General features: G+C 38.6%; 1 protein-coding gene across 1 annotated transcript in view; it reads left to right on the forward strand.

The window, feature by feature from the left end:
- Positions 1–1,172: 1,172 nt before the first annotated feature.
- FGF12 (fibroblast growth factor 12) overlaps positions 1,173–20,914 on the forward strand; it is a 615,850-nt gene continuing 596,108 nt past the window's right edge. Inside the window, exons 1-2 of the mRNA XM_019958105.2 lie at positions 1,173–1,294; positions 1,448–1,590. Of these exons, the coding sequence (XP_019813664.1) occupies positions 1,578–1,590 (13 nt within the window). The 5' untranslated portion in view covers positions 1,173–1,294; positions 1,448–1,577. The remainder of the gene's footprint in view (positions 1,295–1,447; positions 1,591–20,914) is intronic.

The raw sequence follows: 20,914 nt of genomic DNA on the forward strand, positions 1-20,914 counted from the left end.
CCTCTGAATCACCAGAGGAAGACAGAATTATAGTCTAACTCAGGTTTCTTGTTGGTAGTATATTTTATTGTATTTCAATGTTTTGAAAATTGGGATTAGAAGTTTACTGTGGAGGGATCTTTGTGTAACCTGGGGTATGGGATTAACCTGCATAGCTCCTCCCTTAGCCATTCTAGATACTAGTTTTCTAGGTTTATTTTCACGTCTGAGAATAAGACTATTATTCTCAAAGAGAGACTTATCTCTCAGCAGAATCTGGACTATTGAAAAAGAAAAAGGTAGTAAATATTTCCCTATTACACAGGTTGCAGATAAACTAAGCATAGTGTGGGCTTTTAACATATTCTATGAAAAGAGTGCTATAAAGTATTTTTGGCTTTGAAACCTTCTCTAGTACCTTATACAAGAAAAATATTTTTCTTCTTCATCTTTGTAAAAATGATTATGTACACAGCTTTAAAGTACTTCTTATCAATAAAGGGCCTCTCTACCTTTGGGGACTCTGCATCTTGGTAGACTGTTGGAAAGAAGCTAAAAAACACCCCAGGATGTCCTCAGTGGCTTTGTTCGGAGAATTTAGAAGCCCTGTAGCCTGTTCATGGACAGTTTTCAGTTGGAGGCCAAAGGGATATCAGGGAGGCAAGAAAATTCAGTCTGAGTAGCAAAGCAGCAGGCGAATATTAATCTTTGGTAGGTCCAGGGCTACTCCCACTCTATCCCGGAAGAAAAAACAAAACAGATATGGAAATACAAACAGACCCGTAAAGTCAGTGGGGGAAGTGGTTCGGAGGCATACACCTGGAAAGTTACTGCAGCAACTAGGAAGAGAACCCCAAATTGTGACCATTACATGGGATTCGCAAATACACTCCTCTTTTCTCCTGTCTGCTTCTGAATAAAACCATACCCAGCTTGGAGACCCCAGTTTCCTCTAAGGCTTCCGTAATCCCATTTGGAAAATCGTATTGGATTGATACACAATCCCAATCCAATCCATTTGCTAGTTTGCAAAGGAAAATCCGGTCCGGCGTTTATTTTTAGCAGCGCTTCCAGTGACCGAACGCCAGAGCTCTTCAGCGGGGATAACTAAGGACCGTATTGGGGAGAGAAGCAAAGAAGGGCGGGGGAGCGGGAGGCGGCGAAAAGGAGGGGAGGTGGGGGGGACGCCCTGCGCATGCGTGCCAGCGCCCATGCAAATCTGCTGTACATCCAGAGAGCAAAGTGGGATGATCTGTCACTACACCTGCAGCACCACGTTCCGAGGACAGCTCCTGCTTGCTGCTTCCAGACCCAGGTAAAAAGGCAAACAAACAAACTGAGCGGGCACCGTGCATGCATATGAATACCAGGTCGCAACCTATCCCCTGTAGAGGCAATCTGCTGCTGCTGCTAAGTGTCCTTTGGTGGCTGATTGCAGTTTCAAGGTTTAAGAAATCCCATCTTTCAGGAAGCCTGAGGGGAAGAAAGGAAGTACGGGCGAAATCATCAGATTGGCTTCCCGGGTTTGGGAATCTGAAGCGGGCCCGCATCTTCCGGCCAACTTCCATTGAACTTCCCAGCACTCGAAAGGGACCGAAATGGAGAGCAAAGGTATGTGGCTGTCCCCATCGGGGGACTTCCCGCGGCATGTGCGTGTGGCCAGGGCAGTCCTCAGCGAGGGGACTGCAGTGCTTGGGGAGCGAGCATCATACTAGGTCGACAGGAGGAGATGCTATGTCCGTTGCAGCACCAGGGAAGTGTGGCAGGAAGGCGACTTCTTTTTAACTCCCACAGCTTGGAAGACAGTGTTTAATACTCCATCAGTTGCGTAGTGAAGTGTGATGAGTTTTTTTTCTTTTCTTTTTAGGTAGGGGGGTGGGAAGAGTCTTTAGATGGTGGGGGAGGCGAGATGTGTTGATAAAGCAATTTCTTTTCTGTAGAATGGATGGGTTCACATAAATATATTTCATTTACCTTAGGATTGCTGACAGGCACGTTTGTATCTGATATCCAATAATGCATTGCTATAGAAAAAAAATGTTTGGATTTCTCCACCCCCACCCCACGAAGATGGTATTTCTGGGTGTGTATGACCACATCCCACTGCATTTTGAATATATATCAGCAGAGAAATTGGGTCTATTTGAAACTGTGCGTTAGAACTGACCTCTAAGGAGAACAGTGTATCGGAGTACTGCTTGGCTCCAGGCATGATGCATATACTAGTTCTGGATATGTATATATTAATATTTTCCTCATAAGCAAATCTGCATAATGTATACACACTAATTGGTACATGAACTGTAAAAATCAACTTCTGATAGCATATTTAACTCACATAAGCAAAATGACTATTAAAATTGTAGGATTGGATAGCCTTTGGGTTTAACTCCATCTATGCAGGTCTCTTCCTCTTCCTCCTCCTCCTCCTCCTCTTTAAAACGCCCACTAGCTTGCAAGAGTCTTGAGTGATGTGGTCAGATATCCAGTAGGAACACTGGATGTATTTAATCGTGGTGAAATCAGAAAAAATGATGTCAACTTTTATGAAACTATATTCATTACCCAGAACTCGAGAAGCTATATTTGAAACAAGGTTTTATTTTTAAACCAAGAATGTCAGTCATTGTGGTAATGTGCTCAGGATCAGGGAGTGGTGGTGGGTTACCTATTTCTGGGCTGATTAGTAAAACTCAAGTGTCAAGTGATAGCAGGTACATGTTCAAAAAAGTATTTAATTATAAGAGTTAAGTATTTCAACTTAGGTAAGCATTTCCAGTGTGAAAATAACTGAATCAACATAGATTCAGACAAGCTGACAAATTTTAATTGGGATAATTTATTCCTATGATTTGCTGATGGGCATTTCCATGACTAACAATGATGTACATATAGAAGAGACCCCATATCAATAAATATACATGAGGCATATATGTATTAACTTTACTGTAGAATCCATTTTAAAACTAGAAGTCAAAAATTCATAGATGTCTGTAATATTCCAGTTGATTAAGTATTTCTAGAACATGAAATTAACAACAGAGTATCATTTTACTAAGAAGCTTTTTTTTTTTTTTTTTTAAGAGAACACCTGCTATTTGAATATTAAACTTGGTTATCTGGCAAATGTTCTTTGTAACATTTTGCTTTCAATTTATACATGAATTCCTGGCCCATGATAAAAAGAAAATGTATCTCTTAGCAATAATTTTTTATTTCCCCTCTTTGCCCGTAAAATTTGCTACATGTCACACAAAGTTCTAGGTGGTTTATATCTCATACTGATAACAGTAGCATTCTAGTTATTCTGCCAGGCTTGGGATTTCAGAAAGGAAAATCTCAGAAGTGTATCTGAGAAGAATCATGCTAGAAGTTCTAAAAAATCTGTAGCAGTGATACAGGCGTGAATCGCAGCACTGACTCCAAGGCAATGAATAATTTTGTCCCAAGCCAATATTGTGGTCATTTTGCAGAGGTACCAGAATTGCTTCAGGCAAAAGACATGGTGAAAGTCCTCATACACATTGGTTCATGGACTTTTGCAAAACTGAATTAGCCAGATAGTGATCATATAAAGAGTGGTGAATTACACGTTGACCTCACTTTCTGAGTTGATGCCAATGGCACAGCTAAGAATGGTAGCTAACTTGATATTTTATTATAGAAGAAAATGTGTATTAAGAGAAGTATATCCATATCCCATTTGAACTGTACCTTAAGGATTGATACTTTATGCTGCCATGTACAAATTTCTTCCCCTAATAGATTCAAGTTTAGTTTCAGGAAGACATTTTCAAATGTAAACATATATACTTATTTTTTTCTACTAGATACTCTTTCAATGCTCAAAGTACTATTACATGATTCAGTTGAGCGTTCAAGAGTTCTTCATCCTAGAAAAAAAGCTAATGGCCCACTCAGTTTTTAATCTTGTTGCCAGCATTTGACAACCTTCACCTTACCTCCAGCATTTCAAAACCATTCTTAGAGCACTCGTCCAGAGTCTTCAGCAAGTTAAGCATCAGTTATTTACAAATAAGATCAATTTTTTTGCTTCCTTACTTATTGTTTTGCATCACTTCTTGTTATCAGGACGAGGAGGAGAGGTGAATGAATCAGTTGATCCAGCAGTCAATTTCTGGTGTAATTTCAGTGATCCTTATATACCATGGTAATTAATGGTGCTTCAGAGATTTGGATTGGTGCACAATCTGAACAACTTTGACAGAATTTGTGCCTTGGGGTGGTTCACAGACTTTGATGTACATTAGAATCATCTAGTATGCTTTTTAGACCTCCTCATGCCTGGTCAATTACTTCATCAATTGCATCAGAATTTTAAGGTAGGAGACAGGCATAGATTTTTTTTTTAAAGATCTCAGATGCAACAGTGTTCAAGAATCACTCATTTAGACTTTTGATAATCAAAATGTGGCTTGATTTAGAATCTTGATCTTTACTGTAGGCTTACTGAATCAAAGAAAATTCACAGATTATTTGTACGCCCATAAAAGTTTGAGAAACATTGATTTACTGTGAGGAAAGAGGTTCTCTTCCTCTCTTCCCCACTTCCTCCCCGCCCCCCAATCTTCTGTATTTTTTCCCATCCTGCCTGTATCACATAGTTTCTTTGTCCAGCTAGGTTTGCAAGCTTGGGCTTATCAGAAACACCTGTGAAGGTTTTGAAGGCTAAAGATGCTTAGGCCACACCTTTAGACATTCTGGTTTAATTGATTCTATTGTAGAACCTGGGCATAGGTATTTTTTAAAAGCTCCTCAAGTGTTGCAAATTGATAGTCAAAGTTAAACATTGGTCTAAGACCTTGCTAGTCAAAATGTAGTCCATAGACAATCAGTATTAACATCACCTGAAAATTTGCTAGAAATGCAGAATCTTGGGCCCTACTCCAGACTTACTGAGCCAAATGTTCATTTCAACCAAATGTGCTTGTCATTTGTACGCATATTAAAGTTTAAGAAGCACTGGTTTAGACCTTAGGGGACTGATAGTATGTATGAATGACACCACTCTGGGCATCTGAGTATAGAAGATGGGATATCATCTTATTAATCAATATGGAAGCATCCGATATGTGATGATGTTGTAAGTTTTTGGTTGCTTTGGGAAAGAATGGAAATGAAATACCAAAGAAATTGCTTGCCTCATAGTATTATCAGAAAATGGATTCATTTAAAATACCTTCTCTGTTCTTCCTCTAGGCATTTAATTTCAACCCCTTAATTATCTTTAAATGCTTTTTCTATAGGTTCATTTTTGAACTCCTTAAAATGTCCTGGTGTTAACCCGTGGTAGTGTGACATTGGACTGCTTAAATCAAAGCACATCTGCGAGTGAATATAGCTTACCTCCATCCATTCTTTTAAGATCCATTTGCTGTGCCTCTTGTTCCACAAGACCTTCCCTGACCTCCCTTGCATCTAATTAATATTTACTGGTGTATTTTTAAGTGATCTAAGTCCCTGTTTGTCCCTCTTATACTGCATTTCTTACAATCAACATTATAATTTTTATGTTCTTTATTTAAATAAGCATTTATTGAGCACCTGCTATGTTCCCAAAGTGCTTAGTTCTGAGAATGTAAAAGAAAACTTAGATGTAGTCTCTGATCTTAAAGATCTCACTCTCAAATCTTCACTCATAGATTAACTTTTTTTGTGGGCATAATATGAAGTTCTAAGAGTCCTCCAGCTGCATAGGTGCCTGGATCAGATAAAACATTTTCATTTACATAGTAGGGATTCAGATTATATATGTTAAATTGCATAGCCTTCATTAGTTTATCATGCCATGTTCACACATTCAGGAGATTATAAATTGGGAGAGGTAAAAGAAGTGGGCTTCCTAGGTGATGCTAGTGGTAAAAGAACCTGCCTGCCAATGCAGGAGATGCAAGAGACACAGGTTCAACCCTTGGGTCAGGAAGATTCCCTGGAGGAGGGCAACCCCCTCCAGTATTCTTGTCTGGAGAATTCCATGGACAGAGGAGCCCGGCGAGCTATGGTTGCACAGACTCAGACATGACTGAAATGACTTAGTATGCATGCATGCCTAGAATAATCATTTCTCTGAAATCAGAATGGTTAACTCTGCAAGAGGAAAGGGAAATGTCTATGCAGTAACTTGTTTATCAGAACCAGAAAGTGATTTTTTAAAAAGCTGCTTTGTGGTTAAAAAGCAAACAACTAAAGCTCCAAGACCATTGTAGGATGAGTACGATATAACACAGTAAAAACAGAACAGGCACTGAGCATTGGAGATCCCTGTTCTTATCCCAGCTTTAATGGTATAATCTTGGACAAGTTACTTTTCCTGTCTGAGTCTTCAGTTCAGTTCAGTTGCTCAGTCATGTCCGACTCTTTGTGACCCCATGAATCGCAGCACGCCAGGCCTCCCTGTCCATCACCAACTCCCAGAGTTCACTCAGACTCACGTCCATCGACTCAGTGATGCCATCCAGCCATCTCATCCTCTGTCATCCCCTTCTCCTCTTGCCCCCAATCCCTCCCAGCATCAGAGTCTTTTCCAATGAGTCAACTCTTCGCATGAGGTGGCCAAAGTACTGGAGTTTCAGCTTCAGCATCAGTCCTTCCAATGAACACCCAGGACTGATCTCCTTTAGGATGGACTGGTTGGCTCTCCTTGCAGTCCAAGGGACTCTCAAGAGTCTTCTCCAACACCACAGTTTAAAAGCATCAATTGTTCGGTGCTCAGCTTTCTTCACAGTCCAACTCTCACATCCATACATGACCACTGGAAAAACCATAGCCTTGACTAGACAGACCTTTGTTGGCAAAGTAACGTCTCTGCTTTTGAATATGCTATCTAGGTTGGTCATAACTTCTCTCCCAAGGAGTAAGTGTCTTTTAATTTCATGGCTACAGTCACTATCTGCAGTGATTTTGGAGCCCCCAAAATAAAGTCTGACACTGTTTTCATTGTTTCCCCATCTATTTGCCATGAAGTTATGGGACCAGATGCCATGATCTTCGTTTTCTAAATGTTGAGCTTTAAGCCAACTTTTTCACTCTCCACTTTCACCTTCATCAAGAGGCTTTTTAGTTCCTCTTCACTTTCTGCCATAAAAGTGGTGTCATCTGCGTATCTGAGGTCATTGATATTTCTCCCGGCAATCTTGATTCCAGCTTGTGCTTCTTCAAGCCCAGGGTTTCTCATGATGTACTCTGCATGTAAGTTAAACAAGCAGGGTGACAATATACAGCCTTGACGTACTCCTTTTCCTATTTGGAGCCAGTCTGTTCCATGTCCAGTTCTAACTGTTGCTTCCTGACCTGCATATAGGCCTGCAAAGACTTAAAGATTCTTAAATATCAGAGGGAGTTCATTTCGTTTAATTCAAAATATTTAATGAGTTTCCACATTACTTGAGGCTTATTGTTAAATGCAGGGGATGGAGATAATGAATAGTGCATTGGGGTTGCCCTCCAGAAGCTTTTAGTCTGAGGATAAATGAACAGGTCAAGAGCTATTGATTTCTAACATTGTATGTGTCTTCTTCCTTCATCTCTCAGAGTTCTAGTCAGTTACCCAGGTGGCTAGAATATAAAGTCATAATGATTAATGACCTCTACAGAGGCACTTAATATTCCACAGCAATAATGTCTGCCTTTTGTTCCACTTTTGGTTTCTTTTTTTTTTTTTCACTTTTGGTTTCTTTAAACAGAATTTTTGTGTGGGAGAACATTTGAACTCTTGCTGAATACTACTCTAAAAGCTGTTCCAACTAACTGGCTACCTGGCTAGTAACCTATTGTCTGAGTTGGGTGTTAATGATGAGGCTTGTTAGCATTAGAAATAAACCTGGGGGTGACCCGTTTGTTATCTCCAGTCATTCCCTTATGCTTGTCCTTTTATCCCATTAAGCTTCTGACCCTATTAGGTGTGGTGTTTTGTGCCTACTGAATGACTAATAGTTATGTTACTTTGAATTTGTTAATATTGGGCTCTTGATTTGTCATATTAACAGCCGTAAATAACACTCATGAGACATTCTGTGTTTTTTCCAAAGGGCTTGTTAATATATGTCATCTCCTTTAAAAACTTGTGACTAGATATATTAACTTCATTTTGTAGATAACAAAACTGAGGTTCAAGACTAAGTAACTTGGGCAATGCATCTTTATTTTCCTGTAAAACAAGACTTATTGTGCCTACGCCAAGCCCCATACCATAATATCATAATTATGAAATTAAATTCAAACCAATAAAGCATTTAGTGTTTAGAATCAGAGTTTTCATTATCGTTAGCTGTGTTGTCTTTCATTATTATTAGCTGTGTTTTCTTTTCATTAGGATCTCATCCTAAAGGGGAAAAATTAATCCTTTGTCATTTTTGTAGTTTTAGCAGCAAGCATACTTGCAGCTACAAATTATCTTCATTGACTTTTGAAAAGGCTTTAATTTACCAATAAGTATTTCTTTTGTTATTATTCCATATTTTTTTTTTTTGCAGTAACTCCTCAAAAACGTGAATTTATATTTGTTGCTCAGACATAGTTTCAAGTCAGTTATATAACATCATGTGGGTTTGGGAATGGAAGTGCATTGGGTCAAATATCATACCTTGTGTTAGTCACTCGGTTGTGTCTGACTCTTTGTGACCCCCATGGACTGCAGCCCACCAGGTTTCTCTGTCCACGGAATTCTCCAGGCAAGAATACTGGAGTGGGTTGCCATTTCCTTCTCCAGGGGATCTTCCCAACCTAGGAACTGAACCCGGGTTTCCCACATTGCAGGCAGACTCTACCGACTGAGCCACCCGAAGTACCTATTATACCTTGACTGGATTTAAAACATTGATTGTGTAAAATCTGGCTGGTAACAGGATTTTCAGTCAGGGGTGCACATCTGAATCATAGGGCACCCTGTGGTACCTGGGGCTCAGATATTTAAGAAGCACCTCATGTGATTAGGATGTGCACTCTCAATTAGGAATCAATAGATAAGCTACAGGTGAGTCGGAGAAGGCAATGGCGACCCACTCCAGTACTCCTGCCTGGAAAATCCCATGGACGGAGGAGCCTGGTAGGCTGCAGTCCATGGGGTCGCTAAGAGTCGGACACGACTGAGCAACTTCATTTTCACTTTTTACTTTCATGCATTGGAGAAGGAAATGGCAACCCACTCTAGTGTTCTTGCCTGGAGAATCCCAGGGACGGGGGAGCCTGGTGGGCTGCTGTCTATGGGGTCACGCAGAGTTGGACATGACTGAAGCGACTCAGCAGCAGCAGCAGCAGCAACAGGTGAGTAATGTAAAATTGTAACATGTACGTGTGTCCTTGTCAGAAATACTACAGGACTCCTTACAGCCAGGACCTTCCTTTTTATTATCACCCTCTGTAGTGTTAAGAGAACATATGTGTATAAGAGAGAAACCAATTCTTGTCCTACAGGCTTGGGTTAGAAAACAGACATGTAAATAGATGGCATGTGTCTGAACCCAAGAAGACACATCACTTCTCCCAGTGTCTTTGTCCTCATCAGCATCCTTGCATGCAGAACATAATGGATTTTGTTCTAGTATCGATGTCTACAGTTCTAATTTTAGTTTGCTATTCTCTCCAGTTACTTTTTGAAACAGTGTCCATCTCCCTGTCTTTGGGAACGTGGGACTCCCACCCAGGGAGGCCATGGTATTTTGCTGCTGTGATGCAACTGATGGTACATTGGCAGAAGTCCCAAGGGACACCTGTTGCCTCTCAACAGAGCTTTTCTTTTTTTACTTTTTTAAAAGCATATACTCTGCCTGGCTTTTTATCTGAAACAAATCCCACCACCAGTGATTCAGAGAGTACAGATAATTGAAAGTGAGCTTTAAACATTGTTGGGCAAAAAGGAAGGGGAAATTGCTATTCTGTGGTCAGTCTTGTTTCCCTACTGTTTGTGGACTGGCCATTAGCCTGAGATGCAGTTGAAAGGGACTAGACTACAGGAAAAAATCTAGAAGCTTTCAGAGGCCATTGAGAAGATAACACATCAAGATTTCCTTAACGAGCAGGAAGCAGCAATACCAATCTGCTAATAGCACGTCTTTTAGTCCCCATTCATTCCTACAACTATCACCCATGTGAAACAATCGGGTTTTTCTCAATTCCTCAAACACTGATACCAAATATGTCCAGCAAACCTCATTGCAATAAAAATTAGAAATTCCTTTTTAACTTTTTGAAGGCAAAAAATGTAGATGATTCTGATTTTTTTTAATTTATTAATTTTAATTAGAGGCTAATTACTTTACAATATTGTATTGGTTTTGCCATACATCAACATGAATCCGCTACGGGTGTACACATGTTCCCAATCCTGAACCCCCCTCCCACCTCCCTCCAACATGTATAATATCATATAAGAAACAAATCGCCAGTCCAGGTTTGATGCAGGATACAGGATGCTTGGGGCTGGTGCACTGGGATGATTCTGATTTAAAAAAAAAAAAATGTTGAGGTGTTTTTGTCCTTAGTCTCATTCACGTGCTAGATTGGGTTTAGATGCTCTACAAATTAGAGAATTTCACAGGGCTTATTACATGATCATTCTAATTGTTAAAAATCTGGAAAGTTTAAAATTAGGTTATTTAAGCAGTTTTTGTTTTTTACAGAGGCACTTCTTTCATTTCCAGATATTTTTAACATTTCGAGCACTACTTAAAATTGCATTTGATTTACTCTTTTTTTTTTCTTTTCTGGGATTTAAAAGAGAAATATTTGCTATGTGTCAGGAAAAAAGGTTGTCATATAAAACATGCTGTATTTGCAAGCCTACAAATAGTTCAGAATAAGATGACATGGACTTTGCATCAGCATAAAAAGAAAACCAATAATACAAGTATAGCAATATCCACAATGATACTGAGGTAAGGGAGACAACCAAGGCAATTTTCAAGCAAAATAATTGATTGATTGATTTAATAAGCAGTATTTATTGAGTGCCTACTATGTATTAGATTATCTAAGGGTAAGCTTTTTAAACTGGTGGGATTATGAAACTGTATGCTAGGGTGATTCGTTGAGGCATAGAAAATACGATGCATGTTCTGATAAAATAAAACTAATATTCGACCAGATGCTAGAAAACCTGGGTTCTAGTTTTAGTCTCTCTAATTCAATGGAGGAACTTTAGGAAAAATCTTTCTCCTCTCTGGACCTCAGTATCCTAAACCTTTTTCTTTTTTTAAAGAATGTATATAACTTTATTTGCCTATTTATTTCTACTTTCTTATTATGAAGAAACTGCTTTTTCAGCTTGTTTGTATTCTTCCTTTACTTGATCCCTTTTAGACTTGGTGTCTATAGAAAATAAAACAGGGTGATCATAATTACCACATTAATTCTTAAGGAGCTCCTGATAGGTTTGAACTAGTGTTTTCAGGCTGTGAGTTGTATGGATGAATTTGTTGGGCACACAGCTTGGTTGAGCAACTGAATTAGGAAGAGTAATTAATTTGGTCCCACGTACACACAAGTGAAGTGAAGTGAAAGTCACTCAGTTGTGTCTGACTCTTTGAGACCCCATGGACTATATAGTCCATGAAATTCTCCAGGCCAGAATACTGGAGTGGGTGCCTTTCACTTCTCAGGGGACCTTCCCAACCCAGGAATCAAGCCCAGGTCTCCTGCATCGCAGGTGGATTCTTTCCCACCTGAGCTACCAGGGAAGCCCATGTGCACACAAAGGTGAGAGAAAACGGATACTTGGCTGGAGTTTGTAGATTGCATGATAGTAACCACATACAGGCCCAAGTATGTCTGAACCAATGCATGGTTGCAGTAGAGATCTTGGGTTGAGTCTGGAACCTTGGACTTGAATTTGGCTTCCTGACCCAACTCCTTGTGTGAGTTTGAACTGGTCATTTCCTTTCTCTATCATTCTTTCTTCTTCTGTGAAACAAGGATGTATCAGAGGCAAGGTTCTTTATCTATGGGATTGTAAGAACCAGCATTTTTGAGTGTTTACGTAGGGACAACAGTGATTATGTTTTATTTAAGGATTTATGGTTGTTTTCCTTGGTCTCTACTATGTCTTTAGTTAACTTAGTGGCATTTTTGCTCGTCAGATTGCACATTATGTTTTTGTAATTTTTTTTCACCTATCTCATGTGTCTTTACAAATAAGAGTAGTTTATTTATATATTAGTCTTATGTGAGGTTGATTTGGTGGATATAGTTTTCTCTGCTCTCCCAGCTGTAACCAGCACTTCTCCCATAAAAAAACAAAGACAAACACAATAATGCCAAGGAGTCCAAATGTTGAGTGTTTTACTAACATTATAGAAAGGATATTTGATTTTTTTAGTTTTCAATCATTTGCGACATTAAAAAATAATTGCACTCAGTCCTTCATTGTCTTCAAACAATTTACATTCATTTTCTCTCTTCTGATGTTTGATTGGCAACTGATCATTTTAGATAGAAGAAGACATCTTTTACTTCCAGATAAAAGTTATCCAAAGTCTGAGTTTCATAATTAGTAAGCTGAATTTCTTGATTGTGCAAAGAATAAAATTTAGTGATGGAATGAAATATTTAACAGCCATTAATATGTTTATGAACATGAATTGTCAGAAATCCTTGTGATATGATGGTAATTATAAAAAATAGTGATACAGGTATATGCACCAATTACAATAATGTGAAATTTGTATGTCCATGGACATAGATGGTAATATATAAAAAATGGTAACATTTGGGTAATGATGATTGGATTGTAAGGACTTTTTCCTTTTTCAAATCTTTCATCAGTATTTTTTTTTCAATAAAGCATAAAATAGTCTTCCCAGGTGGCTCAGTGGTAAACAACTCCACCTGCCAATGCAGCAGGCACTAGAGATGCAGGTTCAATCCCTGGGTTGGGAAGATCCCTTGGAGAAGGAAATGGCAATCCACTCCAGTATTCTTGTGGGAAATTCCATGGACAGAGGAGCCTGGGGAGCTACAGACAATGGGGTTGCTAAGGGTCAGACATGACTTAGTGACTAAAAAACGACACACTAGATTTTGGGCTCAGTTATAAACTTTTTAAGCAGGTCTACCTAAGACTGAACTAAGCAAAAATCTTTATGCTTGATGGTTCATGTTTTATTCATGTGAGACATTGAAAGGACATTTGAGGAGATAACAGTCTTTTTAAATTGTGCTTATGTATCTTTTACTATGTATTGGGTACTGTGCTTTACATGTAATGACTCATTTAATCCTCATAACAATCCAGTGAGGCAGGAGCTATTATTATCCCTATTTTAGGGAGTAAAAACCCCAGCATAGAGACATTGAGAAACTTGACTAAGTCACATAGCTAGTGCAGAGCAGACAGGCTTCAGAGTCTGTGAGCTTAACCACAATTCAAAATCTAAGATATATTTTGCTCTGGTAAGTCAACTAGCCTTCCTTTGTTCATGAAAACTAGTCCAGCTGTGTACATGCAATATCATGTGTGCAGCTTATAGCCTTCTGGAGGGTGATCTCTGAAGGCTCAGGCTCACCCAAGCCCCGGGCCAATGAGCGCAAACTTGGGGAAGCGTGAGGAGTTCTACCTGCTGTTAGGTGGCTGTGAGAGAGCACCAGCGCTCACATGCCAGAGTAAGTAAGCAGGGGGTGCCTTCCTTCTCTCCCCTTACCTGGAACAGCTGTCCTGCTCATCTGGGAAGCTCAGTGGTATGGTAGAAAGATGACAGGACTTAAAATCAGACACACAACTAACAACTTGTTAGTCCCTATGACTTGGGCGAGATACATCTGTGTCTTTGCTTCCTTATTGTACAATTCATCTTTCAAGAGGAATGAGGCAAATAATATACATTAGGGTGTATTAATGTATTACATTAAAGTATATACATTAATATTAGTGTGTGGTGGTGGTTTAGTCACTAAGGTGTGTCTGACTCTGTGACCCCATGGACTGTAGCCCACCAGGCTTCTCTGTCCATGGGATTCTCCAGGCAAGAATACTGGAGTGGGTTGCCATTTCCTTCTCCAGGAGATCTTCCTGACCCAAAGCAGACTCTTTACCACAGAGTCACCAGGGAAGGCCCATATATTAATGTGTAGTAATATATAGTAAATACATTTTATGTTTACATAACAAACCAAGCATAACATCAGTACTTAGTATTAACATCCGTTGCTGTTGTGATTATTTTCTGACTCTTAGGCTTTCTACTTCCTCTTTTCCTGTTTGGAGCTGTATTCTTGTCTTAAACTCCTCACTGTCATGTTAGCCCTTTGCCTAGAACCAAGTGCTACTTTCAGTATCCTTCACTCTACCACATGTGAACATTCCCGATGCAGGACAAGATTCCCGTCTGATGCTGGCCGCTGCCACTTATTCTCACAAACAGATTCTTCCCTTCCCCATTATTGTCCATCCTCCCTACTTTGACACAGGTTGTGATTGGCCTAGAGTCCATTTCTTTCATATTTTCTTTAGACTGCTGACCCTTGCTTCCTCATTAGTATTCCCTTCATTCTGCCTAGTTCTAATTCCCTCAGGGATTCTCCTCTGGTTGGAACCAGCAGAATGCCACACAGATGTGGTATACGGTTTAAAAGGATAGTTTTTAAGACCTACTGGTTTAAGTCATGCTATAAAAATTAAAGGGTAATGGCAGAAATGAAAGCGATTCCCTGATCTTTTTGATCAAAATTTTACTTGCCAGTTATCCAGCCTAAAATGAAGTTGAGTTTCCTCAGAAGAGGAAGGATGTGATAGGAATTTTGACCTTGTTGGGTAGGTCCAGGGAACACTCCATTGTTCAGGGCAGAATAGCAAGAACAGCTTTCTTCCCAGTTGCATTCAGTCAGGGGTTTTCAAGCTTAAGTATGGATCATAATAACTTGTAGACTTGTTATAACACAACAGATTTCTGGATCTCCTATAGTTTCTGATTCAGTGGGCCTTGGATGGTCCTGAGACTTACATTCTCAAACAGGTTCCCAGGAAATGCTGATGTTGCTAATTAAGGGATCACACTTTGAGAACCCCTGGTGTAGACAATGTAGTCTAAGATTCTCTTTTACTTATATCTAGAAATAAATGTACGTTTTGCTGGTCATTGAGGAATACCAGAACAAGGAATCATGGGGTAGCATTCTCATGAAAGAACTCCATAGCTTAGAAGAATAAATAAGATCGTATCACCCCAGTGTTACCCATGACCACATTCCAGTTAGTTAATTAACACAAATATGTTATTAATAGTGTATACAAATAATGCATGTTTGGATTTATCTTGCCAGACACACTGCTTGTCATCAAGATTAGAAATGAGACAAAAAAAAAAAACAACACAGTTTCTGACCTCACAAAGATCTCACTAAGTTTTGAAGATAGACACCAACAGAAGCCTAGGAAGAGCTGACAGCTGGTAATGCATGTGAAAATTTAGATTAAATTTTAAATTTACTTTTAATATCATATCTTCTGTGCGTTTTACTCTGGCTAGGTGTTATAGACCAGGAACCAATGAATAATACAAGATTTATCCCTTCTGCCATTATACCAGCTACAGAAATATAATCCATGGGAATACAGAGAAAGGAATTGGCATTTGAGCTTGGTCATGCAGAAGGGATGGAACTGAAACACTGGAACAGTATTCCAAGCTGATGGAATAGCATAAAGAAAGGAACAGCATTGTTAACATACAGGTAATAACTAGGAAGGATTACATGTTTAGATAATTCATTCATCTAACAAATATTTAATAAGCTGGGCACTGTTCTAGGTACTGAATATAGTAGTGAGAAGACAGAGTCCCTGCCCTCATGAAGCGGGTAGGGTTGGGAACAGGATACCATGAATGAAGAATATTGATAATAGAATGAAGAGTTAGAAGAAAATTATGGCAGCATATTACAAATTATATAATGTAGATAATGATAACTTACATTTCAAAATTATTAACTAGTATCAATTATCTTTCAAAAAGTAGGTTCCAGGGCTTTTGGAGTACAATCCCATTTGCAAAGCTTCAGTTATTCCCTAACTTTTCAGGAAAACATCCATTGAGCAAAGCAAGGTATACCTGTAAGCACACTGCCATGGCCAGAAGAAATGCTGTGATCCACTACTTCACTCTGTGACCTTTGCCAGCCTTTACTGCTGACACACTTTTCTTATTTAATGAAAGAGTGAATTTCATTTCTATTCAGTTTTTGGCTCTCAATTCCCTGAAATGTTTGCATTGAAACTTATAGATTGGGATTGTAGCAGGAAGGTCCAAAAATACTTTTGAAATGTGTCAGGCTCAAAAATTGCTCTCCAGTGATCTATAAATTATCAACTCTCAGAATTACAAATGATAAGACAAACTCTATAGAGGTACTAATATCCCTGCACTTTGCAACTATGCTATGTGAAGTTCTTCAAATTCTCCTTAAATCTATGAAGACTCATATACTTCAGCATAAGAAATATGCTTGTTTTCAACTTTACCATCCCTCTTTCAGTGGTATATTTTGATATTTTGGCTATTTCTCTTTAGAGAAGATAGAGGAATTAGAGCAGTTTTTGAGCCCAATTCTGGTTTTGATTTTTGTCTATTTCCTTGTGGAAGATATTGGGCAAGGTTCATAGTCATCCTAACTCTAGATTTTTTTTTACATGATGGAGATAATAGCAGTATTTATTCATAGAGTTGTTCTGAGGATTAAATAAGATAATATATGAAAGTGTTTACCACACTGCCTGACATATAGTAGCACTCAACAAAATGTATCTATCTTTAAATATCTCAAAACTGCCTCATTATAATCTCAGGTACAAACTCTTTAGCCATAGCTTTTGCTGAGTCTGATGGATTCAGGTTTACTTAAAGGTTTAAATGAATTCCAAGCATAATACTTTCAGTCTGAGCCTTTAGTGATAACTCAATATAGAACTATAAAATATGGTAGCCCCACAAAGATACTGCTTTTGGATCAAAGTCTTAAAACTGTTTCAGGAAGACACTTCCTGCCAAACTGAGCATAATCAGTTTGAACATAATCATAATCAGTGGTTGAAATCTAGAATACTGCCTTGTATAGAGAAGTCTCAGCCTGGCCGATGAAAGATTTATGACCAAGATTTTGAAAATGAAGGTCAGCAGATGATTTTCCTCTCATAGCCATAAGGAATGGTTAGACAGATGGCAAGGACAGCCTTGTCTTTTCTCTGAGCAACCTCTTTTGATCTCTACTGACCATCAAATCATGCATGTGTTAGTAAAGATGCAAGGGTGTGGGGGAACACGATGCCGCTTCTTGTGCTACTCATTCCTTTAGAAATGCTTCTGCAGTAAGAGAGGTGCATCAAAGCTCCCTCATGAATAAAATTTGAGGTGATTTCTTCCTTTTCTTTTTACACTTGCCATTTTTGTCCTGGTAATAGGAAGTGTATTATCAAAGATGGCAAATTCTGATCCCCTCCCACAACATTTTTTCCCCTCTCCAGAGATAATCACTCTCAATTCTTTTTGCTATTTACCTCTGTATTCTAAATAACAGTCTTTTCTTACTGCCTTTCAATTTCTCAGCTCTAGTTTTGATGTTTCATTGTAGAAATGAACTTTCCCTTTCTCTCTCATCATCACATTCTCACCGCAACAGGCATTACTTCTATCCTGCCATCTTCCTAGGGCTGTCATTGTTATTTTGGTTAGATCAGTATTTAGTAGTTACGTTGTTCTGACTGTGTAAATACTTTCCATGACTAAGTCAAGTGAAACTATGATTACTCTTCCTTTCTCTGAAGATTTTTCCCCCTCTGTGGTTGATAGTGGTCTTGTTTTTTGTTTGTTCAGCTTTCTATGTTCTCTTCATTATCAAATCTCTACTGGTGTTCTGAATCTCATCTCCAGGCATTCAGAGGCACAGGTATTTATCAAGTTCCCCTTTTAGGGGGTAAGTTCATCTTGGAATAATCTCTCAGAACCTTCTGGCTTGGTTCTGTATGTCTGCTTTTCCTTTTATGCCCCATATACTGGTTCCATCCAGGGAATCTTCCTTTCAATCACTGCTGGTCTCTGCTTGTATCTCTTACTTTCTTGTATCCTCTGCATTCTTTTGTCTTAGTTAACTTATTTTGGTGGAATCAATTTTCTAGCAATTTCCTGGCAAAAAAAGATACCTAGTAGTTAAATTATCTGGGTTTTTGCATGTCTGAAAACTCATTTGTTCTTTCCTCATATCTGGACAATAATTTGGCTAGGCATAGAATTTAGGTTGAAAATAATTTTCCTTCAGAATTTAAATGGCACCATTCTAATGTCATCTCCCTTCAAGTTTTGTTCTGGTCTTGTGATGTTCTGATTCCTTATTTTTTGCACATGCCTTACTCTTTCCAAGAGTTCTAAAAATTTACTGAGATTTGCTTTCTTGTGGTCTCATTTTCTCGTATTTTACTAGGTACTTAGTGGCTTTCATGAGGAAACTTGTACTCCAGAAAAGTTTTCTAAAATGTTTCCCTTGATGAATTCTTTGTTTTGTTGTTGTTGCTGTTTGGTTCTGACTTTTTGGAATTCTTGTTACTTATTGATATCCTGTATTTTAATGTTTTTATTTTAATGCCTTTTCATTCCTGTTTTCATCTCTTCTGCATTTCCCCATTTTCTAGGTGATAGGTACTAGTTTATCTTCTAATCTTCTTGTTTTTAAGTCTGATATCAGACTTGTAGTTTCTAAGGTTCTTGTTTTCCTTTGAATATTTGATTTTATATTATGCTGCCTCGTTTCACAGGGACAATATTTCTAATACCTTGTTAGAATATTAATAATATAATTAATATTATATTGATATTAATAAGTTTTCTATCTTCTTCCATAGCCTTTACTTCCAGTTGGCTTTTAAAAAATTATTATTGTTTTGATTTTGGTATTTCATGTTAGAGATTTTGTATAGATGTTTTTATGTTCATTGTTCATATTTATGAGCATGCTAGAAAGGTGACTGGAAGTTCTGTTCATGTGGGTGGGGCTTATTGATAATGATCTTAGTTATATGGTCATCTTTGTGGACTTTTCACTCTGGAACTCCTGATGTCAGTATCTTTAGGTCTTGTTTCTTATTATTTATAAATTCCTCAAAGAAGACTTTCTCCTGCCTGGATGGAAAGGACATGGCTGCCAGGCTTCCTTGGGTCTCAGCAATCAGCATGTAAATGTTCACTTAATCTCTCAGTTTTCAATGTGGTACCCACTCTGCCCACTGTACAGAAAGCCTCTCTTCTATCCTCTACAAAGAACAAATCTTGAGTCTTCTACTGCGATTGGGGACAGCAGTTGTCTAGATGGTCAAAGTTTAAGAGAGGGTTTGAGGTTGTAATATCTTCTTAAAAACAAACTGTCCACCAATTCTGTGTATTTTATCCTTTTTCTAGACAAGGTTGGTGCTACCCACTGCCTAAACTTTTGAAGATTCTGCATTTCAAGTTAAGTCATTTATTATTTTCCACACTGCGGACTTAGAATTCAGTTTTCTCAGGTCTGCTAAATCCTTTATAGCTTCACCAGATGGTTTCTCATTTCTCAAATTTGATGGTTGACATACACCCCTTTATTGTACTTCTAGTTGGTAAAGAATCCACCTGCAATGAAAGAGACCCTGGTTCAATTCCTGGGTCAGGAAGATCCACTGGAGAAGGGATAGGCTAACAACTCCAGTATTCTTGGGCTTCTCTTGTGGCTCAGCTGGTAAAGCATCCACCTGCAATGTGGGAGACCTGGGTTTGATCCCTAGGTTGGAAAGATCCCCTGGAGAAGGAAAAGGCTACCCACTCTAGTATTCTGGCCTGGAGAATCCCATGGACTGTATAGTCCATGGGGTCACAAAGAGTGGGACACAACGGAGTTACTTTCACTTTCAGTGGTGTTTTAAGTAGAATGAAAGTAAAAGCCTATGTTCTACTTTATTATCTTTACTTAGAAGTCTTTACTTTCAAAAGATACTAAATAATCTTATGGAAAGATAATCTCAACTCAGAAGCCCTGGAGATAGCTTTTCATGGGATTCTCAGCAGTGGCCTCACTGATTTCCTCTGTTTATCCAGCATAGTTAGGATTTCAGACATCAGGGTCATTAAAGTGGTCTTCCCTTGAGAAAACACTGTGTAAATACCTTAAGAGTTACAAAGTTAAGAGAACTACCAAGATCATTCCAGACATTTTTTTTTTTTACATTGCTCTGACAGATTAATTTATTCATTATTCCACTACCTAGGCATTCACTGGGCACTTAACCTGAGTCATGCATTGTTGGCATTGGCAAAACATTGAGTAAGACACAGTTCTGACCTTATGAACCTTCAACACTAGCATGGAAGACTGACAGTACTGCTTAAAATGCAATATGGTGAATGCCATAACGGAGATATTAACAAGTGCTAGAGGTTCTGCGGGATGGGAGATTAAGTCTACCTTTAGATTCTTGCCGGGAAATGCATCTCTGCTCTCTCAGTGCAATAACATCCCAGAAAAAAATGGTCTTTCCAATTCATAACCAGGAAAGTTACTAACTTCCCAGCACTATGATAGCATCTTTATGGTCAGAAGAGATTTTAGATTTTAGAACTTCTTCATTTCAGCTGGAAAAACCAAGACCCAGGGAAAAAATAAATCGATCCTTGTACAGTAAGGGATGAAAAGCAGTTTATTGAATTCTATACTGTTTTCTATCTACTAAAGCATATTAAGCCCCCACCTTAAAGCCCAGTTATCCAGAAATATGATTACAGATTTTAATCAATGGCTCTGAGCCTCAGAGATCTGGAAGTACCCGTTTTGAAAAGCCCTGAGTATTTCTTTAAAAACAGTAATTCAAATGAATGATCTATTCTATGCTTTAAATATGGGAACAGAACTCCAAACTCTCATGTAATATCAGGAAAAGAGAATAATTTGAAGTTTTCATGATTTATTTTGAAAG

This window comes from Bos indicus, chromosome 1 (genome assembly GCF_029378745.1).
Source record: "Bos indicus isolate NIAB-ARS_2022 breed Sahiwal x Tharparkar chromosome 1, NIAB-ARS_B.indTharparkar_mat_pri_1.0, whole genome shotgun sequence".
In the NCBI taxonomy this organism is placed as follows: Eukaryota; Metazoa; Chordata; class Mammalia; order Artiodactyla; family Bovidae; genus Bos; species Bos indicus.